Genomic DNA, 26,187 nt, shown 5'->3' on the forward strand with positions numbered 1-26,187 from the left:
CACACCATCAACCAATTCCGGCCCAGGGTTGCAGTACGCACGTGTACCACTCGCATTGACCCGTCTGAACAGAAGTACCACTATAACCATATATATCTGGCCGCCAAACTCCTCTACCGTCTCCACCCATCGCCCACGGCTGACAAAAAATACCTCATACACCCTTCGTCTCAAAATATATGTCTTAATTTTATAATTGCTCTACCTCTTTCGTTTTTAAATATAAGTCTTTTAAGAAATTTCACTAAAGGTTAAAATGAATGAATCTAGCTCTAAAATATGTTTATATACATCCGTATGTAATCCATTAGTGAAATCTCTAGAAAGACCTAACTCCCTCCGTCCGAAATTATTTGTCGCACAAATATATAAAAATGAATATATTTAAAACTAAAATACATCTAGATGCATCCATCCATGTGAGAAGTATTTTCGGACGAACAGATATTTAGAAAGGGAGGGAGTACTAAGCTTCAAAGAGTTATTTTAGAACGGAGGGAGTACGGGTGAAGCAAATCATACTCACAGCTAGCACTAGAAGAAAAAGTGGCCGATCAACCTGCCGGAAATGCATTTCTGATTTCCGCGGCACGCTCTACCACAAGAAATTACAAACATATTATAGATCAAATGAAATAGGAAGATTACAATTACAGAGGTGTAGTAGAGGGCAGGGCTGGGCCCGCCAGCTACTAGCAAAGTAATGCAAGATCCTATCACGTCTCTAGTGATGCTTATATTATTATTTGATGATGCTTAGTGATTAATAATTAGTAGGTGCTCGAAGCTTCTACAACATTGCCCACTCACCTCGAGTTGGACCTGTCCTGGTCCGACCCGGAACCCGCCCCGGCACCGGCCCCGTCCTGCCCGTTGCAGGCCCGGTACACGGGCTTGGGCCGGTATATCGGCCACGACTGCCGCTCCTCGCTGCCGCCGTCGGGCCGCCGGTCCGCTGCCTCCTCCGGTTTCACGTCCGCGCCGTCTCCGTCGCCGTTAGGACGCTCTTCGCGGACGGCGTCTTCGTCTTCTTCGTCTCGCGCTCGCTTGAGACCGATGGAGACGCCGAACAGCCTCGCGTCCGCGTCCGGCCCGCCGTCGACGGCGAAGCCGGCGGCCGTCGCCAGCGCCGAGCACGAGGGCATCAGGTCCAGTATCGCCGCGGGGAGGGGCGGCGGAGGGGCCAGCGCCGACTCGCCGGAGCAGTTCACCACGGAGGACAGCGACCCTGGGCCACCGTCCTGCTGCTGGCTTGAGGCGAACTTGGACATGAGGCTCACGATGTTATTGCAGAGCTTCTTCATCTGCCCCAGTTCGCGGGTCAACCGCGCGTTATCCCGGCGCAGCCGGTCGTTCTCCTCGCCCATATCGCCCGACGAGGAGCCGGCGGCGGCGCCGCCCGGGGCGGACCCTCCTGAGCCAGACGGCGCCAGCGGGAGCTCCTCCGCGGATCCGGAGTTAGACGACAGAACCTGCTCCTCGGAGGAGAGCTGCAGCTCCGGAGAGCCGGACCGCGTCACCGGCAGCGCCATCGGGATCGCCGCAGCGGCAACCGTCACGGCGCCAGCCGCGGCCGCGGCTGCGGCGGCCGCCAGCCCGGCCGACTGCACCACCTTCCGGCGGTGTATGTCGCAGAGCAGGCGCTTCTCGCCTCGCCGGAAGCAGTCGTTGGCGAACTCCCACCGGTCCGGCACGATCTTCCTAAATCCCTACACGTCACAGCAAGCAAAATCCAAGCATCACCAACATGGGCATTCCACGCCAAAAAATCCAGAAAGGCCAAATCCAAACCCGAGCCCGAGGAATCAACCAACGGAACCCATCGAGCTCACGTACGTATGTGTTGAGCTGCCGCACAAAGCTAGAGAAGTTGTTGTGCTTGAAGTACTTGGGGAGCAGGTCCCGGGCGAACTCCGCCGGCCGCCACACGACGAAGGTCGACCCGTCCTCGCCCCACGAGATCACGTCGTCGACCGCCGGGTCCTCGACGAGCTGGTACGTCTTGGTCAGGAACGGCGTCGGCAGCGACCTCTGCCCCGCCGCGTCGGCCGTCGCCGCCAGCCCCGGCATCGGCGCCGGGGGAGGAGGCTCCGCCCCAGCCCCGTCCACAGCCGCCGCGGCTGCGCCATGCTCGGCCGCCATCAGGCCGGCGCCTCCTGTGCCCCTTCCGGCCGGATCTGGCCCCGGGAACCCCGTAGTAGCTTCCAGATGCGCGAGAGGACACCTCACCAGAGAAAGGAACGTACGGAAGAAGCCTTCTGGAAGCTTCGCCCGCGGGATTACGAGATTTATACCAAACGGGAGGAGGAGAACGACGATAACAATAATCAGAGAAATGGGAAAAAAGGCGAGAGGCAAAAGAAAACGCACCTTGGATAAAAATAGTTTTTCCCGACTGCGACACGACGCACACCACTCGTACCGAGAAAGCCGCGGCCCGGTGGACCCGGCCCGCGTGGATATCTTCCCCCGAGCGGCCGCATCTGGACGTCGGATGGGGATCTGGTGGCGCCAGCGGACGGCCCAGATGCCCTTCTAGCGAGATTGGTGTTTGGGTGCCGTGGGGCCCGACGGCTGGGAAAGAGCAAGAAACTTCGATCGCTTGTCGGGCTTGGTTTTCTGGAAGGTTCGGGTCCGCGCGGGCTTGCCCCAGGCTGGACGGAAGCACGTGTCGACCATCCCGCCGGTGGTTTGGATAGGCTTTTTTTTGGGGGGTGTGTGTGTGTGTGTGTGTGGGGGGGGGGGGGGGGGGGGGGGGGGGGGGGGGGTGGATTTATGATAAACATTTTTCACCGGTCGCGTGGCTGGCGTCGATCTATCAGATCTGCCGTGTCCTCCTCCTTTCCTCTCCCCCTTCCTCCCACTCCTTCCTCCTCTTCCTCCTCCTTCTTTTTCCCTCCTCTCCCCCTCCCCCCATAAAGCCTCAGGCGATGTCGGCGAGCGTTGCGGCATCTTCACCGGCAGCCGCTACGTCTGACGGCGGTGACAGAAGGCGACCACGCGAGATGCTGCAGCGGGGGCGACGGTTGAAACTTTTTTTATATACGGTTGAAATTTTTTCTATCAACGTTTGTAACTTTTTCCTCGTTGAAGTATTTTGGTTGAAACTTTTTTCTTAACGGTTGAGGTTAAAACTTTTTGAGGAGTGACCAGGCGAGATGCTGCAGCCGGATCGGTGTTTGAAGCTTTTTCCATATACGGTTGAAGCTTTTTCTATCAACGTTTGCAACTTTTCCTCGTTGAAGTTTTTGGTTAAAGCTGTTTTTCTTAACGGTTGAAGCTTTTTTTATACACGGTTGAAATATTTTTTATACACGGTTTAAACTTTTTTATACACGGTTGAAACTTTTATATACACGGTTGATGCTGCAGTTGGAGCTGCATCCATGGTGCTTCGACGGGCGGCCGAGGCGGCGATCGACGGCGACCAACGGTGAGGGCGACCAGCGGTGAGGAGTGATGTCTACTACGCAACCTTCTCCTTGTAGATTTTGTTGGGCCTCCAAGTGCAGAGGGTTGTAGGACAGTAGCAATTTCCCTCAAGTGTGTGACCTAAGGTTATCAATCCGCGGGAGGCGTAGGATGAAGATGGTCTCTCTCAAGCAACCCTGCAACCAAATAACAAAGAGTCTCTTGTGTCCCCAACACACCTAATACAATGGTAAGTTGTATAGGTGCACTAGTTCGGCGAAGAGATGGTGATACAAGTGCAATATGGATGGTAGATATAGGTTTTTGGAATCTGAAATTACAAAAACAGCAAGGTAACTAGTAACCAAAGTGAGCACGAACAGTATTGCAATGCGTGGAAACAAGGCCTAGGGTTCATACTTTCACTAGTGAAGTTCTCTCAACAATGATAACATAATTGGATCATATAACTAGCCCTCAACATGCAACAAAGAGTCACTCCAAAGTCACTAATAGCATGGAAGAAACGAAGAGATTACTGTCGGGTACGAAACCACCACAAAGTTATTCTTTCTGATCGATCTATCATAGAGTTCGTACTAGAATAACACCTTAAGATACATATCAACCAAAACCCTAATGTCACCTAGATACTCCATCGTCACCTCAAGTATCCGTGGGCATGATTATACGATATGCATCACATAATCTCAGAATCATCTATTCAACCAACACATAGAACTTCAAAGAGCGCCCAAAGTTTCTACCAGAGAGTCAAAACGTGTGCCAACCCGTGTGCATAGGTTCCCAATGTCACGAACCCGCAAGTTGATCACCAAACACATACATCAAGTACTCACAAGAATCCACGTGTGCCAGCCCATATGCATAGGTTCCCAATTATCACAAACCCGCAAGTTGATCACAGCAGATAGACACGTGCAAGACATACATCAAGTGTTCTCAAAGACTCAATCCGATAAGATAACTCCAAAGGGAAAACTCAATTCATTACAAGAAGGAGAGGGGGAAGAACATCATAAGATCCAACTATAGTAGCAAAGCCCATGGTACATCGAGATCAAGACATCTCAAGAACATGAGAGAGAGAGAGATCAAACACATAGCTACTGGTACATACCCTCAGCCCCGAGGGAGAACTACTCCCTCCTCGCCATGGAGATCGCCGGGATGATGAAGATGGCCACCGGAGATGGATTCCCCCTCCGGCAGGGTGCCAGACCAGGCTCCAGATTGGTTTTTGGTGGCTACAGAGGCTTGCGGCGGCGGAACTCCCGATCTAGGTTTTTTCTGGGGGTTTCTGAATTTATAGAAATTTATGGCGGTGGAATTGCGTCGGTTGGGCCCACGAGGAGGTCACAAGCCTGCTCGCCACCACCGGGAGGGGGGGGGTGGCGGCGTGAGGGCTTGTGACTCCCTTGTGGCCCATCTGGCCTTCTTCCAAAGCTTCGGGTTCTCTTTTGGTCCAAAGAAAATCATTGTAAAGTTTCATTCCATTTGGACTCCGTCTGAAAATGGGTTAAAAACATGAAAAAAACAGAAACTGGCACTTGGCACTGAGTTAATAGATTAGTCTCAAAAAAGATATAAAATAGCATATTCATGCATATAAAACAACCAAAGTTGACAAGATAATAGCATGGACATAAAAAATTATAGATACGTTGGAGACGTATCAAGGAGGCGAGGTGAGGCGGTCGGCGCGTGCTGGGGCGTCGGCGCGAGCGAGGATGGCCGGCGAGGGGGGCTCGCGTTTGCGAGATTTGGAAGTACGGTTTACGAGATAAAATGTTTTTGAAAATATAAATTTACGGAAAAAAAGTAAAAACCTCGGGTTGCAACAAGTGGCACACATGCACTACGACATTTGTCGCAACGTGATGAGGTCTGAATGATTGTTGAAAGGAGTACTCCTCAATTAGTGATTTCGCTGAAATTCCATCGCAGGAATAGTACAACACCGAACATTTTCGAGGCACACTTGGGACGTGTTTGGTTGCCCGCATATGGTCCAATCAGACCCGTGGGAAAAAATTGTGATGTTTGGTTACGTGTGTACACAATTTGGCCTACATTGCATGAAGTTTAAAGCAGCACGGAGCCTGGGAATATCCTATTTAGCGCCCAAGTCATCGGTTATAGGCAAATTTTGCTAACCAGCGCGTGCAACGCTTCCGCGATGGGCCGGCCCATCTAGAGATCCTATATGTGTTTTAGTCGGTGAGCATTTTTTCAAATCGATGAAGTTTTTTTAAAATTGGTGAACTTTTTTAAAAATTGAAGATTTTTTTTAAATTGATGAAATTATCTGAAAATCAGTGAACACATTCTAAAATTCGTGAACTTTTTTAAAATCAATGACTGTTTTTAAAAATTGATGAACTTTTTTTCAAAATTGATGATATTTTTCAGAGTTATGTGAACCTTTTAAGAATCGATGGACATATTTTAAAAATTGGTGAACTTTAATACATAAACATTGAACTTTTTTCGTAAATACGAACTTTCTTAAATTATGTAAACTTTGTTTTGATATTTTAATGGCCAACCACACCCTACATGGACCGGCCCACAAGGAGGGGCGCTACACGCGCCGGCTTCCCAAGTGGCGCTGAAGGCGCCACATAGGATCTCTCCCGAACTTGATCCGTAAACGACACTCGAATCAACAGTTTTTTCAGAGCCAGACCCACACAATGCACAACGAATGCACATGGATGGTCCCCTTGCATGAGAGAAGCCTGGAGGGATGCAAGATGTGTAGGTGCTTCTTCTTCTACCTCCTCTAACATCCTCTCTAATCTCCTTTCTTCCTTCTCCCCTATAATGTACACAACATTGATTCGATTCGAGGTTAGCTTTATTGTACATCGATGTTACGATTTCATATTTGCGATCGTTTCGTAGTTTCATCAACTCGTAAATGCTTAATTTCATGTTTATGTTTGGAGCTAGTTTGAACGAATTTTGTCAAATTCATCACGTTGAGTCGATCGCCTGAAATTTCGTTTGACTCGCGGCTTCATCACGTAATTTCACACTATGTTAGTGTTGAAAGTTTTTTGTTTAGACGATCCTACTGCACTGATGTCGTAATTACGCGCACACTATTTTTCTTCCTCTATCTCAGAGCCCTCCTATTCGCCTCTTTTGACGCCGGCGTCATTCCTCTTGACCTCCTTGCCCGCATCCTACTACACTAAAGTTGTTTCCGGCGTCGGTCATCTTGGTCTCCTATCTCTCGTCCTACTATAAGCTGCCATGGTGTGAGGATTGAATTTATCCTCCTTTGTACATTGTTTTTGTACGGACTTTCTCTATGATAACAAGGGTAGCAACTAATTCACCGTTTTCCCGTAAGGCTCGCTCGCGCACTACTTCGTGCTCGTCATGTCAAACGCGCCGCCGTCTATCGTAGTCGCTATGGTGCGACGCACGTCGTCCTCTGCCTCAGCGCTCTTCTGCATGGACTTTGGCGACTCTAGCAACTAGTTTATTGTGGCACCTGTAACAACTCGATGACGGTGCACGTTGATCGTTAGAAACATAGCAAACTCGGCGGTGGCGCATGGTCGACCATTTGATATATGACGGCGGGAGGATTGTTCGTCGTCCCGAAGAAGTCGACGTGGCGAGCCCGCGGCGATGGACGGTGGCCTAGTGTGACGACGGCGCGGTGAAATATTTGTGTCCTCGCCACCATTCATCGTAGCCATCATGGAACTCTGTGTGTCACGGGTAGCTGCTAATCTTAATCACATCACATGCACGCAATCAACTCGTAGTGTAGTTGCATGCGTGGAGCCCATACTGACAACCAAATAACGTGGCTAAACCGATCCCCTAATGTAAACAACCTCGACACGGGCAACCAAACGAGATGAGATGCATATATTGTTTTTCTTTTCATTTTCCCTCAACCAGACTCCACTCAACAACGCATGCAATGCACGCACTATTCACTGGAGACAACCAAAGACGCCTTTAATGCCATGGGTTTATTGACAACATCTTTCAGAAGAGACGCCACGACGAGCTCTTCGATCAGAAGAGAAGCTAGCTGCAGCAGAACCGAATCAGTCTTTGTTTTCAGCGGCGTCGCCACAGTAGCCATACGGGTTCTTCCTGGCCCAGTTCCACTGGTCCCTGCACATCTCCTCGATCCCGTACTTGGCCCTGCAAAGCGATAAGCTATATTTGACTGGTGGTGTTCATGGCGATATTTGACTGGTGGTGTTCATGGCGATATTTGACTGGTTACCTCCAGCCGAGCTCCTGCTCGGCCTTGGCGGTGGACGCGTACACCTGCTCCGAATCGCCTGGCCTCCTGGGGCACATCTTCACCGGGATTTTCTGCAGCCAGAAACGTCGGCCTCAGTCCCGTTTTCACGTGACGAAGCAAAAAAATATCAACGGGAAAGAAGATGGTATCAACCTTGCCGTATGCCTTCTCGAACGCGCTCACCATCTCCAGCACTGTCGTCCCGCGGCCCGTCCCCAGGTTGTACGCCACGCAGCCTGACAAAAGAGAAACGATCAAGCGATGCACGCACTGGTAACAGGTTGGTTTGTTTGTTGCTTGGGCCGGCGGGCGGACGGACGTACCGATGTCAGGGGTGGCGAAGAGCTTCTCGAGCGCGGCGATGTGGCCGTCGGCGAGGTCGACGACGTGGATGTAGTCCCTGACGGCGGTGCCGTCGCGGGTGCGGTAGTCGTGGCCGTAGACGTTGAGCTCGGGGCGGCGGCCGACGGCCACCTGCTGGATGTAGGGGAGCAGGTTGTTGGGCACGCCCTTGGGGTCCTCCCCGATGTCACCGCTCTGGTGGGCGCCGATGGGGTTGAAGTAGCGCAGCAGGATCGTCCTCCACTCCGGGTTCGCGTGCTGGTAGTCGCGCAGCATCTCCTCCAGGTACAGCTGCATCCATCACATCGACGACATGCCATTAGAGAGTTGCAAAGTCAGATTATATAATTGCCGATCACGCCGACGGCCATCGCTGTCGACGACTTGGGCGACGTACGCGAGCGTCAGGCGATCGTATGTATGTATGTAGAGAGTTACGTTTTACCTTGGTCCTGCCGTAGGGGTTGAGGGCCTTGAGCGGGGAGTCCTCGACGCAGGGCACCTTCTCCGGCTGGCCGTACACGGTCGCCGACGACGAGAACACCAACTGGCACGCACGTTCTAGAGAGTGTCAGGGCACCTCTGAAGATCACGGGATACATCTCTGGAAGGTTTATGGGGCGCGGGTAAGTATATAAAGGGGGCACCTTGTTGCACCCGTGCTTCTTCATGACGTCGTAGAGGTTGACGGTGCCGACGATGTTGTTGCGGTTGTACATCTCCGGGTGCGCCACGCTCTCCGCCACCGCCTTCAGCCCGGCGAAGTGTATCACGGCGTCGTACCTGGTGCTCAGACAGCCACACGGCAAACCGTCAGTTTCAGCGATCGATCGATCGCCGCGCGCTCGGAAAATCAAAGGCTCCTGGCAGATTGATCGATCGATCGATCGATCCAAGGAACAGCTACCTCTTGGCGGCGAACACCTTCTCCAGGTCATCCTTGATGGTCAGATCGCCCTGAAGCCAAGGCAAGATCAAATCGGTCAGGCAGGCAGGCAGGAGGATGGAGCAAAGGGAAGACGGCGTGGACGCAAGCAGGTAGTAGTGTGTACTAGGATAGGAACGTACGAAGATGAATTGGAGGCGGGCGGAGAGGGCGGGGCCGACGATGTGGCGGACGCGGTCGAGCGCCTCGGGGACGGAGTTGTGGAAGTTGTCAACGGCGGTGACGGCGTAGCCCTTCTCCAGCAGCCGCAGCACCGTGTGCGTGCCGATGAAGCCCGCGCCGCCCGTCACCAGCACGCTCCTGCCCTGCTGCCCCTCCACGCTCCCGGCCCCGCCCCCAGCGCCAACGCCGCCGATCGCCATCCGTCCCTCGCTCCCCCTCCCTCTCCCCTTCCTCCCGTTCCGTTGGGGATTTTGCGCTCGCGTGTGTACGTACGCCACCGCACCGCCGAAACCCCAAAGATTTATAGACTGGAGGGTACGTGCCCGTGCCCGTGTGAAGAGAGGACACGAGCTAGTCTACTAATACTAGGTACGCACGCGCGTACGTACGTATCGGGATGGAGCGATCCTGGAGTAATTGCGTGCGCGACATTCGTTCTGATCTCGGGATGTTATGGTGGCACCGTTGGCCTTCCTATCGCTTTGGGGCTCAAAAGGCGATCGATCGGCCGATCTTCTCGTATTGATTTCTGCTATACTGTACACTAGTATAGGAGTATAACATACAGTACTCCTAGTTAGTTTGGGGGTTTTGGCACGCAGCGAGGCGGCTCTATCGGCACCGCCGGCCGGCGCGATGTTCCCGGGGCGCGAGTGATGTGAGGAACCGCGCGCCGGTAATTCGGCAACCAACAACGCGCTACGCAACGGAAGCGCCCGAGATACACGAGCCAGGCCGTGGCGGAAGCGGCGGGTTTCTCGTCGCGCCCCGCCCCGATCACCAACGTTCCCGTCGCCGTCTCCATCGGCCTCATCTACACGGGAATAACTACGGGCCAGCCGAAAACGGTTCGCCCGCGCCGCAGCAGGCCCAAATGAACCGTTCATAATCGCGTGCGTTGCAATCTGATCACCGTGGAGGAGGAGTAAGGGGAACAACAACATCCCGCCAGCCATGGGCTTTTCCGTGCTCCAGTGCACATACGGATGGATATGCACGAAACGGAAAAGGAAAAAAAGAAGAAGGATAAGACATGCACGGCTCAAGGAGATTTGGTGGATCGATGGGGCGGCAGCTCTCCCACCCCGAGACGATAACGGCCGTGGAGAATGAGGACTCCGGTGTTCGGAATTTCGAATTGCTCTTTTTTCTTAAGGAGAAAATTGCCACTATACCATCAGTCGAAACCACAAGTGCCAAAATAGCACTCCTCTCTTAGTTTTTCATGCCACAATAGCATCTCATTTTAAATGTCAAACCAATTCTGTGAGTCAAACCGTTAATGTCTAGTCGGTTTTTCTGATATTTTCAAAATGCCCCCATAATAAACCTACAGAGAGAAGCCTAGCCCAATCTCCTGTGTATTCCCCCCCCCCCCCACATTACCCATGGCGGTGCGCCGGCGCTTACTCCGCCGCCCTTCCGGTCGCCCCGCCGCCCTCCCGTAGCGTCACCGTCCAGCGCCGCCCTACCGCTAGCCCCTAACGAGGACCAGGCTCCAGCGCCGCCCTCTGGCCTCGACACCAGCCGCTGGCCCCAACGAGCGCCAGGCCCTGGCGGCGGCGTCCTTTGGCCTCGACGCCAGCCGTTGGCCGCCCTCCCGTAGCGTCACCGTCCAGCGCCGCCCTACCGCTAGCCCCTAACGAGGACCAGGCTCCAGCGCCGCCCTCTGGCCTCGACACCAGCCGCTGGCCCCAACGAGCGCCAGACCCTGGCGGCGTCGTCCTTTGGCCTCGACGCCAGCCGTTGGCCGCCCTCCCGTAGCGTCACCGTCCAGCGCCGCCCTACCGCTAGCCCCTAACGAGGACCAGGCTCCAGCGCCGCCCTCTGGCCTCGACACTAGCCGCTGGCCCCAACGAGCGCCAGACCCTGGCGGCGTCGTCCTTTGGCCTCGACGCCAGCCGTTGGCCGCCCTCCCGTAGCGTCACCGTCCAGCGCCGCCCTACCGCTAGCCCCTAACGAGGACCAGGCTCCAGCGCCGCTCTCTGGCCTCGACACCAGCCGCTGGCCCCAACGAGCGCCAGGCCCTGGCGGTGTCGTCCTTTGGCCTCGACGCCAGCCATTGGCCGCCCTCCCGCTCGCCCCCGACGAGGCCCAACGTCGTCCTTCCAGGCCCTCGACGGCAGCTGGTGGGGTGAATCTCTGATGCTTGTAGTATGGGGCCCGCTCGTTATTAGTGGCATGAGGGTGACTCTAGCATTGGAGGCAGAGGGTATAGACACTTGGGTCGCTTAGGATAGACCGATGCACATGTCAGCTTTGTTGAGGTGGGCGGCGGGGGCTAGAGGAGGAGCTCATGATATGTCTCAAACGTATATATATTTTATTACTGTTTTATGTTATTATATTATTATTTTTGAGTATTTTTATAGCAATTTATATTATTTTTCTAGACTAACCCAACTAATTTAGTGCCCCGGGCTAGTTATTATTTTCTGCATGTTTTTAAAATTTCTAAAAATCAATATCTACCAAGATAAAAAGAAACCAAAGCTTTAATACGATTTAATTATTGTCCATGAAGGTTCCAGAAAGCAATGGATGAAGACGAGAGGACCCATAGAGGCTCCTCACAGTCTAGTGGCACGACTAGGGCCTAGGCCACGGCTCATGCCCGTGTGGGTCCCAAGAGCACTGCCTTACGTCCATTTCTCTGTTTATAAGTTCAATATTTTCCGGAACTATTCGCAAGATTTTCTCCTATTTTAATCACCACCGCAAGTTTCTCTTTCAAGGAGATCCAATCTGAAGGCATGTTTCGTCACTCTGTCAAAGAAAAAATCTATTACAGAATTCTTCTTCATCAACTGTATTGCCTCCATGATCATGTAAGAATGGTTTCCTTAAAATCTTAGGGCCATAGCGGTAGCTAGATGACTCTCTCTCTCTCCCCCTCTCTCTCCCCTCTCTCTCTCTCCCCCCTCTCTCTCCCCCTCTCCCTCCCTCTCCCTCTCCCTCCCTCCCTCCCCCCTTCCCCCTCCCTCTCCCTCTCTCTCTCTCTCTCATATGATGAATTGTCATTTTATGATCAAATTGTTCATTGAATTTAATTGAATCTTTTGAGATATATTTCTTGTATAATTAAAGAGCTTTATATGCTCTCTGATCTATCTATTTTTTTTGTCCAAGTTTGATGGGTATTTCTTCACAAGGAGTGGTGCACTGTAATGTGTTTTAATCTTGTGGTGATATATATCCCTTAACAGAAAGGGAAAAGGCACGTATTGTATTATATTGTATTGCTGCCATCAAGGAAAACACCATCGTTTCTCGTCATATTGATTGATATTTTACAGTCTACATTGTTTCATCTTGCTTATTGCAATGCTTTATTTGTCATGAACTTAATACTTGGAAATGCATGACGGATAACGGTCTTAGGCCAGCGTAGTTGTAGATGCAGTTGGATAGCGGACTACATATTACGGATGTAATGCCTATATAAGATTATATCATGAAGTGATCATAGTCATAAGTATAAATATTGCAATTTAATCGCTGACCAAGAGTGATTTGTTTACCACACTACTTGTTTGCTTATGAGAGATATAACTAGTAAACTTATGGACCCCTGGGCCAATTTTCTATTACCAAAAACTTCTAATATATATTATTCTTTATTGTACTGTTTTACTTTTCTATCAACTATAATTATCCGTTGCAATTTAATCTTGTAACTACCAAGACAAGAAGCTTGAAAACCTTCTTGTTGCGTTGATGACAAGCTTGTTTTGTGTCTTCTCTGCAGGTACCAATAACTTTTTTGTTGGAAGAACTCCTTCTGGTTTGATAAATCTTGATTCTTAAATGGAGATAAATACTTATTGCTAGTTTACTTCACCCTTACACTTGAGGGTTACCCAACCGCTCTTATGAGAGAGCAATCAAGATATCTGACATCTTTGTTGGGGAGTTTTTTCACAAACAAAAGAGGTCGTGCACACTACCACATTATTTTCTTGTTATATATCTTGCCTAGTTATTTTTGTTAGCTTCCTTGTTTGTTTGACAAAATAATTTCAATATGCTATCTTTATCATACACACACTAAACAAAAAATATGTAAATACTGCATATGGATATTGATGCATCATTTGTTAAACTCTTAAAGTTGATACTATAGGGTATCACATTAGAAAACCAAAAAAACATACTACAAACACGCCCAGGACCACTATGAAGATGCATATAATATTTGACCTAATCGTTACCAACTCGTAGTAGTAGCGGAAGGAGAGTTGGTCAATATTGTCGGCGCAGTTTCCTACACCTATGATATTTAACCACCCAACCGGAATTGTACTTTCCCTCTCGAATAGTCCGTCGATGTAATGCCCCAAGTGTGTAACCATCCCCTTTTGGAACCTTCTTATGTGGGTCCACCTTGTCTATGACATGAGAGCTCAATGCATGTATGATTTCATGTGATGTCACCTTGTTATTCTTCCTTGCATGCATGTATGCCATATCGTATCATTCCATGTGTCATGTGTTGTTGTTTTGTGGTCATATGATTTCATGTGACGCTTGTGATCTTATGTGGTGATGTGAGATGTGAACCTTGTGTGGAGTATGCATTGTGTTTGTAGGAACTACATTGTGATTTGCTTAGGTTTTTAAAAAACCCTTCCCTCTCCCTTTTATTCCAAGCTCAAGATTCACTTGAGCCTACCCTGTTTTAAAAATGCCCAAGTGCTAGCTTTGTTTTGTGGTGATTGGAGATGTGATTTGCTGTTTTTAAAAGGTGTTGTAGATGGTGCAAGGAATTACAAAACATACCCTATAATTATGTTTTGTAAAATATTTACTTGCTCCTAAACTCTTGTTTCTATTTTTATTAAATAGGTCATGATTTATCATGTCCAAGGAACTGCTAGTTTTATTTTTTGCACTTGTAGTTTTCCTTGTGCATTTCTTTCCTTCTCTGTTTTTTTTCTCTAAATAGGAAAGCCAGGGAATTCTTCTACTCTATCTGGCGCCACCCTGTGGGCTTCCTCCCACACGCCGGCCCACTTCTCCTCTCTCTCGCGCAGGAGCCCGCACGACGTCCCTCTTCTTCCTCCTTTCCAGCTCGAAACCAGGGCCCCCTGTCAGCGACTCATCTTTCCCCTCTATGCTTTCCACCGGAGCACCTCGCGCACATGGCCGCGCCGCGTTCTTCTCCTCTCCTTCCCCTATTTAATCCCCCCCTGGCGTCCGTGCCAAGGCTAGGGTTCCTCCTCCGCCGCCGCCACTTCTTCCCCATCTCCCTCTCTCTCTCTCGACGGCCTCAGGTAAGAGATCGGCGCATCCGCCATGGACGGCTCGTGAAGGAGCTCGCCGCCGTTGATGCTGTGGCTCTGCTTCCTCTCTAAGGCATCGGCGAGCTCGCGGGATCTCGTGGGAACCCATTCCCGCGGCTAGGACATCGACATCGCATCTTCTTCCCCTACTTCATCGACGTCCCCTTTCGCTCCGACGAACCTCTTCGACGTGGCTTCTTCCTCGCCGTCCTTTGCTTCCTCTCCGGCCGGCTCGCTTCCTTCGGCTGTGGGGTGAGCAGATCCTTCCTCCCCCCTTCCCTGTCTTCGATCTAGCGTAGGGTCCGTGTAGCTGGCCGCTGAGTTGTTCCCTGTCGCCGGCGCCGCCGTGCGTCGTAGAGGAGTAATAGTAGTGCATCTCGAGTGGTTTTAGATAGGGAAATGGAACCGTGGATGCCAGGGCGTCCTTCCATCAACGAGCCGGTGCTAGATTTTGCTCGTGTCGCCGGCGAGGTAGCTCCCCTGTTCCGGCCACCGTGGATCACCAGTGGATCCCGAAGGGTATGCTCAAAATAGCAGATCCCACTTCTCTGTCAGACTTCGAGGCGTAGCATAGTGGTAGCGCGTTGTGGTTGACAGTAGCACGTCGTGGGTTCGATCCCCTCGGCGCCCCTTTTGATTTTTGTGGTGATTTTTAGCACAGTAGCTGCATAGTAGACCATACCATGTTTGCACCCTCTTTGCAGTTGAACCAGTGACTTGTAGCAGAGTAGTGAGGCTATGTGTGTTGTGTATGTTGGAACCAGTAGGTCTGGGGTTCGATCCCAGTACCTACCCCCTTTTTCTTTTCTTTGTTTTTTTTTCGTTTGCTGAATTGATTCCAGCAGCCCCTGATTATTGTAGCCTTGTTGTGTGTTTTGCACATGAGAGTATATATTTTTCCCTCCTCTCAAACCAGCATGGGAGTTATGTATGTTGCTAGCTTTGTGAACCCATGAGGTGCACTTGTGTGTGTGTGTAGATATACTTGGTAGAATTTCATGTGTAGGGTGTTTTGTATACTTGTAGGATTGCAAGCATAGCATTTTTTGTGTGTGATGCACTAGAATTTCATGTGTAGGTGCATCTTATGAGATTTAGTGTATGGTCTAGTTTGTGCTTGTGATTTCATGAGTGTGGTGTGTGTGTGGATGGGTTTACCCCCTCCCCACATACCTTGTGTGTGTGTGCCACACACATGCCCAAGTCATGTTGACCTTGATATGCCCATGATCTTTCTTATATAGTAGGGGTAGTATCTATGGTGTCAACTAGGTGGTGTCCTCAATTTCATGTGTAGGGATGTATTGTGATGTGCTTGTTGCTAGATGATGGTGTGGTGATGTGCCAAGGCACATAGGCATGAGGTCTACCCCTCATGCACCCCCATTGATGTTGTGATCATGTGCAAGAGCTTGTGTAGGATTTGCTCTAGTGATTTTGCACATGTGATGGTGCACTATTCACTATATATGATTCTATGTAGATTTTCTTTCCTAGTTTGTGCCCACTTGTTCCAAGCAAGTGCATATGTTTTATATATGGTTTTGGGGTAGAATTATCCCAGGAATCCATTGGTGAAGTCATTTTTGCCTTTGGAACATTTTTTGGAGATGACTTATTTCAGTTTTGTTCCATGTTTAGAGCTTGGTTCCATGTGATGTGGTGAGCCCAAGGGTTTGTTTCTTGGTTGTGGTAGTAGAGGGTGACCCCCTATACCACATATTGGTTTTGTTTCATGCTTAGGGAATCATATGTGCAAGTTGTGGTCAATCAAAATAGGCATGTGGCTGAAATTCCAGATTAGTGAGAATCTGTTTATACTTTCTTCTCCTGTTGATGAGGTTGTGCAGGTCAATGTGTTGTGATTCAGCCTTAGCTTTCAACTGGAAAGTTGAAGATTATATGTTTGTCCAAATCCCTGTAAAATTTCATTCCATTTGGAGTCATGTAGATATTGTTTTGGCTGCTTTCAAAATGCTTCAGAGCATAAACAGATAGTGAGAATCTGGAATTTTCACTAAGTCCCTCAAATCTGATATTTTTGGGCAAGTTTGCAGCTGTGTAACTTTCTGTGTTTAACTCTTTTGTGTGATATTTTTGCTTGTGCTTGTAGTACTCTTGGATAGCTACAGACACATATCTTATTTGGCATGTTTAGGTGGCTGTAGGCACCTTGCATGTAGCTCACAAAGTGCAATGATGCAGTTTATGTCAGATTGTGTAGTTTTAGTATTTTGATGTTTGAGATTGCATAGTTGATGGTGTGGAGATATTCTTTGCACCACCCCATCCATGTTGGTTTGATTTATGTCTTGGCTACCTGGAAATACCAGAGTTGACCCATTGGGGTGTGTTGTGATGAATTTGACACGTAGGGCTTCATTTCTTGTTTCGTTGTTTAGCCATCCCGACGTCTAGCTCATCCGTCGTGTCCTGAGACTGAGATACGCGGTTCTTATTAGGGTCGTCGACACGACGGGAGGTCCTGCTAGTCTTGTCTTACCTTAACGATATATCTTGCGTATAGGAATCCCGGTGAAGCTTTGGTTCTCCCCAGAGTTGAGGTTTTCCTCTAAGGAATCCGACGAGATCACGAGATTCGTGATAGAAGATTACTTTGCGGCCCGTGTACGTTTGTGATGGACTAGTTGGAGCACCCCTGCAGGGTTTAATCTTTCGGAAAGCCGTGCACGCGGTTATGTGGCAACTTGGAATATTTGTTAACATCCAGTAATAGATAACTTAAACATAAGCTAATAAAATTGCCAACTGTGTGCGTAACCGTGACTGTCCCCTCGAAGATCTCTCTTTGATCGGGAACACGGTGGGGTTATGTTTGACGTAGGTAGGTGTTCAGGATCACTTAGTGATCATCTAACATCGACCGCTAGTATAGACCACCTTCATACAAGTTCTACGTAAGCTAGCCACCATATAAAGCTTAAGATGCTGCAACCTAAATACTCCACTTTTCCAACCTAATAACTTGGCTAGTTCTGGCACCGAGGTCATAGATTACTAAGTCTCCATGGCTCACAGATTCCTTCACAACACCAACAGGTTCAGGTACCCCCAAGACAGGTGATCCCGACGGCACGCAGCTGGCGTGGCAGTACGATGAGGAGAACGACCGCATGTACGTGAACTATCCAGAAGATTGAGGCGTGGTCGTGATCGTGGGCCAGCAGGCAGGGTAGCATAGTCATTTCTCATGTTTTGTAGTCCGTAGCGGAACTACCTTGTTTGTATGCGTGATGTACTATGATATATTTACGAGATGACAATTGAATCCCTTATTGTTCTTCTGTTGATATTATGTATGTGCTATGTTACCATGTTTGCGAAACGCTTAGATGCGCCTCTTTCTAATTCGGGGCCTCGTTCCCCAAATCGGAAAGGACTGCATCTTAGTCGTTACAGTCGAACATAACATTGAGTGTACGATATCTCTACCAGGCTGCACACATACGGTATCACCGATCCAGCAGTGCTTAGCCGTCCAAAACTACTTGTTACCACAGAGTAGGCAACCTTCAGAAGGAAAATATTTTGTGAAGGACGAGAGAGAGAAAGACAGAATGAAACTTTTGTTCGTTTATAATTTTTTCCCATGGCAAAAGTGTTTCTAATTTGTCATGCCACCAAAAATAGTTTTGTTCATGTCATCAATACAACTTTTGCCATGCCAAAAAACACGCTTTTTTCATGGTGAATTGGTTACACTTTTTACTATGGCTAAAGAGTAGCCATGCAGAACCAACACATTTTTGTAAAATCATTTTGTCATGATTTGTTTTGTCATGTTCACATGGTAAATCCCCTTGTACCGTTTCGTACTCCTAAGTTCCCGCATCCTTGGCAAATATAGATTCGTAAGCTTGCCAAACAATTGAACAAGAATATCTAGGGTCACAAAACGTGGCAAATAATTATATCAAATCTTGTCAAATTTTCTTTGTTTTATACTTTTTTCCTTGGAAAAAGTCTTTATAGCTTTTCCCATGTCACCATAGCAACTTTTGCCATGCCACAACCACACAAATTTGTTAAAACTTTTTGTCGTGGCAAAAAGTAAAAACCATTTTCCATGCAAACCTACAAATGTTTTTGGTAAAAGAATTTTTGACATTTTTTTCGTCATGTTGCATGGCAAATTCATAACTTTTTTCTTCTAAATACGACAAATTTAGGCCCTCGCTCCCTCTCCCTCTCCCTCCCTCCCTCCCTCTCCCTCTCCCTCTCTATCTCTCTCTCTCATATGATGAATTGTCATTTTATGATCAAATTGTTCATTGAATTTAATTGAATCTTTTGAGGTATATTCCTTGTATAATTAAAGAGCTTTATATGCTCTCTGATCTATCTATTTTTTGTCCAAGTTTGATGGGTATTTCTTCACAAGGAGTGGTGCATTGTAATGTGTTTTAATCTTGTGGTGATATATACCCCTTAACAGAAAGGGAAAAGGCACATATTGTATTGTATTGTATTGTATTGTATTGTTGCCATCAAGGAAAACACCATCGTTTCTCGTCATATTGATTGATATTTTACAGTCTACATTGTGCCATCTTGCTTATTGCAATGCTTTATTTGTCATGAACTTAATACTTGGAAATGGATGGCGGATAACTGTCTTAGGCCGAGGTAGTTGTAGATGCAGTTGGATAGCGGACTACATATTACGGATGTAATGCCTATATAAGATTATACCATGAAGTGATCATAGTCATAAGTATGAATATTGCAATTTAATCGCTGGCCAAGAGTGGTTTGTTTACCACACTACTTGTTTGCTTATGAGAGATATAACTAGTAAACTTATGGACCCCTGGGTCAATTATCTATTACCGAAAACTTCTAAAATATATTATTATTCACTGTACTATTTTACTTTTCTATCAACTATAATTATCCGTTCCAATTTAATCTTGTAACTACCAAGACAAGAAGCTTGAAAACCTTCTTGATGCGTTGATGACAAGCTTGTTTTGTGTCTTGTGTGCACGTACCAATGACTTTTTTGTTGGAAGAACTCCTTCTGGTTTGATAAATCTTGATTCTTAAATGGAGATAAATACTTATTGCTAGTTTACTTCACCCTTACACTTGAGGGTTACCCAACCGCTCTTATGAGAGAGCAATCAAGATATCTGACATCTTTGTTGGGGAGTTTTTTCACAAACAAAAGAGGTCGTGCACACTACCACATTATTTTCTTGTTATATATCTTGCCTAGTTTTTTTTCTTAGCTTCCTTGTTTGTTTGACAAAATAATTTCAATATGCTATCTTTATCATACACACACTAAACAAACAAAAAAAGTAAATACTGCATATGGATATTGATGCATTATTTGTTAAACTCTTAAAGTTGATACTATAGGGTAGCACATTAGAAAACCAAAAAAATCATACGACAAACACACCCAGGACCACTATGAAGATGCATATAAGATTTGACCTAATTGTTACCAACTCGTAATAGTAGCGGAAGGAGAGTCGTTCAATATTGTCGGCGCAATTTCCTGCAGCTATGATATTGAATCTCCCAACCGGAATCGTACTTTCCCTCTCGAATAGTCCGTCAAACACAAGATTGAATGTACAATCTCTCTACCAGGCTGCACACATACAGTATTACCGATCCAGCAGTGCTTAGCCGTCCAAAACTACTTGTTACCATAGAGTAGGCAACCTTTAGAAGGAAAATATTTTGTGGAGGGCGAGAGAGAGAAGGACATAATGAAACTTTTGTTCGTTTATAATTTTTTTTTCCATGGCAAAAGTGTTTCTAGTTTGTCATGTCACCAAAAATAGTTTTGTCATGTCATCAATACAACTTTTGCCATGCCAAAAAACACGCTTTTTTCATGGCGAATTGGTTACACATTTTACTATGGCTAAAAAGTAGCCATGCAGACCAACACATTTTTGTAAAATCATTTTGTCATGATTTGTTTTGACATGTTCACATGGTAAATCCCCTTGTACCTTTTCGTACTCCTAAGTTCCCGCATCCTTGGCAAATATAGATTTGTAAGCTTGCCAAACAATTGAACAAGAATATCTAGGGTCACAAAACGTGGCAAATAATTATATCAAATCTTGTCAAATTTTATTTGTTTTATACTTTTTTCCTTGGAAAAAGTCTTTATAGCTTTTGCCATGTCACCATAGCAACTTTTGCCATGCCACAACCACACAAATTTGTTAAAACTTTTTGTCGTGGCAAAAAGTAAAACCCTTTTTCCATGCAAACCTACAAATGTTTTTGGTAAAAGCATTTTCGACATTTTTTTCGTCATGTCGCATGGCAAATTCATAACTTTTTTTTCTTCTAAATACGGTAAATTTAGGCCTTCCAAAACATTTTTCCCTAAAACATGCAAGATAACTTTAATTCTCTTTACAGTCACATGTCAATTTCAAAGCACCACTCTACCAAAACATGGCAACTTTTAGTAATTTTTTATGTCACTAGGCTTTTGGAGCATGTAAAACTTTCGTTTGGACCATGGCAGATTCCTTTTTTGCACCATGGCAAATTTAATTTACGTACCATGGCAAATTTAGCTTACGAACGATGGAAAATATTCCTTCTTACGAACCATGGCAACTTTTCTTTTGAAACAATTGATTCTTTTGCGATGAAAATAAAAAATAATAATTTTGGTTACATGACATATTTATATTTTTGGAGACACAAAGTTTGCAACTAGATTGTGCCTGGCCTTTTTCGGTTTGGGACGGCTGGATCTGTGTCAAACGGGCCAGAAGAAATAGCAAACGCCAAAAATCATGGCCGCGACTATACCTCGCTCCACGCGAGACGACATAAGCGCCTGGCTCAAGCGTGTGCGCTAATGGGTCGACTCAACGTGCCAGGCTTTAAGCACTTGTTTTTCCCCTTTTTTGCATTTGTTGTTTTTGTTTTCTGATTTCTTTTGATCAAAAAGGAGGCATCGGGGAGGCGGTCGACAACAAAAATGAAAAGAAGACGGAGGGAATGGTTTGCTTTGCGGATAAGGAGTGATAGATCTGATCGAACGACTGAAAAACGTGACGTGACGGGGCATGGTTTGCCAAGATCTATTAGGGAAATCGATTTTTAACGTTTGGGAAAAAAATAGTGCTAGAATAATTTGGACATTATACAATGGACCATCATCATACAATGACGTTGTAATGATGCCTATGAACATTACTGATTAATAAAGTGGAGCAGGTTTGGGAACAACATTTTGGAGGTCGGTCTCCATGAAGGCCTAATTAAAAAAAAAAATCATACTTTTCGGTTTCAAAGAAATCTGAAAACAATTCTACAAGTATACAAGGATGTGATGTGTATGTGTGTAAAATTTCAGGGTGAAATACCTTGAGATGCGATCTATGCAAAAAAGAAGAAATTCATGGACTTTTAGGATGAATATCATGTGTTAAAAAGCCACATATTTATCTTTTTTGTACATCCCTCATTTCAACGAATTTCATCCTGAAAATTTACAGACACGTGTGTTACGCCTCCATGTATGTCTGTATTTTTTCGCAAAACAAAACTTATGCCTGTATTTTTTCAGTTTTTTTTTAAATTAAAAATATGAAAAAACCGGTCTGTATTCCATGGAGGCCGAGCTAAAAAAACAATTTTCGAGCAGGTTTCTTTAAAAAGAATCACTAGGAAGCACACATGCATACGTACAGACTTAGTCTGGCCGGTACAGTACAGTCCAAGTCAACCAGATCCACTACTGACAGAATATTACTAATTTCTTGTGTTGTACAGCCTGTATGGAGACCCAGTGACAACATTTTCTGATTAACCGGTCCGTGACAGTGGTCCTGGCAATGATACTCTTTTCCTTTGTCCGGCCAAATCCACGCCCAGATCTCCACTCACAACCCGGCAGGCAGGCAGGCAGGCAGGCAGCCTTGAGATCCAGGGCAGGGACAGGATCGGTTGAAAACAAGGGAAATAAATGACTCGAGGGGTCAGCTGCCAGCCAGATCAATGATTAACGAAGGTGCTGCTAGAAGACGAAGAGGAGGGTGAAAAGGGAGAGGCAATGCAGGTCGAACGTAAATTTCCAAGGGAACAGCCATAGCAGCAGCATCTTTGCATGCCCCAGATGACCACATCTTCATTCTTCCACATGCAGAAAGGCAGTGAGGAATCTCGTGGTAGAATCATCGAGCCTGGACGAAACATGTGCCGATCCGGTGATAAAACTAGGCTGGATAGTCCTGCCCGGTGAAAAGTGGAAACACGCCCTGCCGACAGTTTGCCATCTTGGGTGACCCATGAACGGCCAAATGGAGGAATTCGAGTCCATCATAGACACAAGGGAAACCTCATAGAGAATATATGCTGTTAATTTGAGGCACAAGGGAAAGAACAGAGAGCGAAACACCTTGAATGCCAGCCGTCGTGTTAGTACACGGCGGTGAAAAAAAGTACTAGTACTAGCTAAGTTTACTGAACAAACTGTTGAATTTCATTCACACAACCAGTTCAGAGAGTAGTTCAGTTCATCATGTGAAGTGCGCACTCAACATGAGAGCACGTTTCACAGCTACATTATTATCTATATATATCAAGCTTATAATATACTGAAGCATAGATTCGATATTATCCACAGGTCTGCACCAACTATCGCCGACGAAGCGCAGGGAGGTTCATACTCCCCCAAACTGTACCGCCAAGCTCACCTCTCACGCTTTCTCTTCAACGGGAGCAGCTTCGTCACCTTGTCTGAGCTTCTGTTCACCGATTCCGCATCTTCCACACGGCGGAAACCGAGGTGCGATGGCAGGTTTTCCACCTCCACTTTGGCCACATCCTTTCTTACTCCTATGTCGGTGATGTATCTACCGGCACAGTACATCCCGGCTGTGACGGTGGCCATTCCCAGCGGACCGGCAGCGAAAATCTTGAATGGGGTGGACAGAAGAGCTGCCAGTGGCACGCCAATGGCGGAAGATGCTTGCCCGCTCACCCCAATGCCTGGTTCATCCACAGGTACAAGTCCAGTCTTGCAGTAGAGTGCAAAGTCCTCGCAATTCTTCTCGAATATGTCGTAGTTGCCAAACCCATTTTGAAGCAAGTGCATAGCTCTCCGAACCACAGCCTCTGATGGGTCGGATTGGGCAATGGTGCAGGTTCCCCCACGAAATTTTGCAAGGAAAATTGCTGGTGGCACTCCATACTCAAAGCAGTAGAGGGAGCCATTGCCAAGGAAGCAATCCAAGCAGGTGAGTACGACACCACTATCGTCCAGCTGAAAACCACAGTCTGGGAATGTTGGGCACTCTGATGAAGCCCGTGAGATCAGGCCAGAGATGGAGTTTGATGAATCTGAAGATTCAACTTCCTTCTTTCGTGTAAAATGGACCACTTTGCTTCCTCCAACATAAATACCTGAACACGCAATTGGTGGCAACTGGATAAGAAAGTGGCGATTCTAAAAAAAAAGAATAAGAAAGTGGCTAACACTAGAAAATTTCTCCATAAGCAATATCCAGTAAAATAGAAACATATGCAGGGAAAATAGACAGATTGGTGTGTGAGTGGGTGAGTGTGGGGCAGGGGATAAGACAGTTTGTCCAAAAAAAAACTGACAACGGCACTTTATTAAAGCATGAAGATTCTACAGTTTTGACAAATAATGCAGCTTTTTCATGCAGGTACCCATGGCGTCATGCCCAAAACCTACAGCATGTCTCCTCAGCATATGGGCTATGGCCCTCACTGAATGCACGAAATGGAGCACCTCAATAGGTAGAACACTGCATCGGCCAATAAAAAGCACTGATCACTTTGGCTCCCTGCGATGTAGCCTCACAGTTTACAGTTTACAGTTGGAGAACTCTGATAAAGTTTACAGTTTACAGTTTAATGTTGGGTAACTCTGATAAAGTTGGAGTAAAACAAACAAAAATTGGTGATACTAGTTTACAGTTACTCCAAAACGAATTAATAATAATAAGGCTTGAAGTGCTTATCTCTTGAGACTGAGAGCAATCTGGAATTAACAATGAGAAGGCTACTCCACGAAGACAGCAAAGAGCAGATACGGACAGACAAGTAGGTCAGCAGTAGGTGAGCAGCAACAAGTGTCATTTGTTCTACCTGTATAGTAGCAGGAAACATGGCATGTGGCATCACAGCCATCTGGAAGGATTTGGGGATGGACCTCAGTTGAGCTTGGAACCCCTCAATTGGAGCCTAAACCATCTGTTGTTTTTGCGGTTACTATGATTTCTCCACGGAAATTAATGCTGTGGCAATTTTACACAGCATAATACTGAACCCCGGATGAAACAGAGTAGAGATTGTACAATAATTGGGGGGGAGGATGCTACAGCTGACAAGTTGTGGATTTGTTACCAGGTAACTTGGCATTGCAAACTGGACAACCCGGGGGAGGGAGACTTGACGGTTGACGCGCATCTCCTACCAAGCAATCAAGCGATGGTTGCTTCAAGCAGGGGACTTGGCTCTACAGTTGAACCCGGGTCTGGCACAGTTGCGAGATGAAACATGCAGGCGCAGGCTAATGGCCAGCAAAGGACGCGAAAACACACCCGTGACTGAAATCCTGCTGCGAAAATGGCCCCGCATTCAGCCGCGATTCACGGCGCGGCCCGCCGGCCCGCCGGAGCAATCCGATGACGAGAATTCAGGGGCGGAGAGGGGAGGGGCGGCGCGGGGGTCCGTTGCGGCGTACCGTGGTGGGAGTAGGCGTAGACGGCCCTCCAGGTGTAGATGTGGTCGCCGGGCCTGATCTCCGACCGCTCCACCCGGTTCGACAGCAGCCCCATCGCCGCCGCCGCCGCCCCCCAGCACTGTCCTCCGCGCCGTCGGTGCGGCGCCGTGGCTCTCCCTCGCGTCCGTGCGAATGGAGTGAGGTCCGGAGTGAGTATGTACTATAAAAAAGGGGAGGAGGGGGCGGAGGCCGAGGCGAGGTAATAATGGGAGGGAGGGCGGAGGGGAGGTATATTCGCGGCGGCGAGGCCGGGGCGGGGCGGGGCGGGGTAAAGAATGTCGCTGTCACACGGCGTCGCGTCACCCACCACCGGTTCGGTTGGCACGCTCGAGCCGTGGGCGGGGTCTCCCTCGGTCGCTGGCTCGGGGAAGCCACGGATGGTGGATGATGGACCGAAGGGGAATGAGAGGCCCCCGACCGGACCGAGTCGCGTCGGTCGGTCGGTCGCGCTCGCGACGCATCGCATGCCGCCGGCCGGCGTCACGTAGCGGGTGAGGGTCGGCCGGCACGTCACGTTGGTCTGCATGGCTCGCGGTCCGTGTTACCCCGCTGGACTGAAAGTTGTACGTAGTGTTCAAAAAGAACGAAAGTTGTAACGAATGTGGCGAGGCCGTCGGGACGGGTCGTAGGGCATCGGGCACCAACCAAGGGTGCCAACCCCACCAACTCCGGTTGTGCACCTACCCAACCCCATGCCAGGTGCCCGGCTGTGGCGGTTAGGGGTGCTCCGTAGATCACGGAGGCGATCGGGTTTAGGGTTCGGCTACGTTCTGGTCTAGCCGGCGCCGTGAACGCCGATCATCGGCGTTGGGGCCTGATTAGCCAACTACGATCCCTTGAGAGTAGATCCCATCCACCCCAAATCCTTCTATGTGCTTAAGGGTCGCACGGTCGTAACACATCCAAAGCCCTAGATCAAACAGACTACGGCGTGGAGTGGGTCGATGATGAAGGCGGTTACAGGAATGATACGGGG

The 26,187-nt window shown here is 48.0% G+C and overlaps 3 protein-coding genes across 3 annotated transcripts; all 3 read right to left on the bottom strand.

Annotated features, from left to right (window-relative positions):
- Window positions 1–596: 596 nt before the first annotated feature.
- LOC123400020 (heat stress transcription factor B-2c-like) lies at window positions 597–2,490 on the bottom strand. The gene is made up of 2 exons (XM_045094413.1): window positions 1,837–2,490; window positions 597–1,709 (listed from the first exon to the last, which is right to left on the bottom strand). The coding sequence occupies exons 1-2, from the start codon at window positions 2,140–2,142 to the stop codon at window positions 807–809; spliced, it is 1,209 nt and encodes a 402-aa protein (XP_044950348.1). The 5' UTR covers window positions 2,143–2,490; the 3' UTR covers window positions 597–806.
- A 4,815-nt stretch (window positions 2,491–7,305) lies between these two features.
- On the bottom strand, window positions 7,306–9,435 carry LOC123400021 (UDP-glucose 4-epimerase 3-like). Its single transcript, XM_045094414.1, has 8 exons — window positions 9,125–9,435; window positions 8,964–9,013; window positions 8,704–8,839; window positions 8,502–8,603; window positions 8,038–8,347; window positions 7,868–7,950; window positions 7,694–7,785; window positions 7,306–7,608 (listed from the first exon to the last, which is right to left on the bottom strand). The coding sequence occupies exons 1-8, from the start codon at window positions 9,362–9,364 to the stop codon at window positions 7,509–7,511; spliced, it is 1,113 nt and encodes a 370-aa protein (XP_044950349.1). The 5' UTR covers window positions 9,365–9,435; the 3' UTR covers window positions 7,306–7,508.
- Window positions 9,436–22,917: 13,482 nt separating this feature from the next.
- LOC123400023 (protein LEAD-SENSITIVE 1-like) lies at window positions 22,918–25,390 on the bottom strand. Its single transcript, XM_045094416.1, has 2 exons — window positions 25,173–25,390; window positions 22,918–23,863 (listed from the first exon to the last, which is right to left on the bottom strand). Exons 1-2 carry the CDS (start codon window positions 25,264–25,266, stop codon window positions 23,151–23,153), a joined length of 807 nt encoding a protein of 268 aa, XP_044950351.1. The 5' UTR covers window positions 25,267–25,390; the 3' UTR covers window positions 22,918–23,150.
- Between the last annotated feature and the right edge of the window lie 797 nt (window positions 25,391–26,187).

The sequence above is a fragment of the Hordeum vulgare genome, chromosome 5H, assembly GCF_904849725.1.
Source record: "Hordeum vulgare subsp. vulgare chromosome 5H, MorexV3_pseudomolecules_assembly, whole genome shotgun sequence".
Lineage (NCBI taxonomy): Eukaryota > Viridiplantae > Streptophyta > Magnoliopsida > Poales > Poaceae > Hordeum > Hordeum vulgare.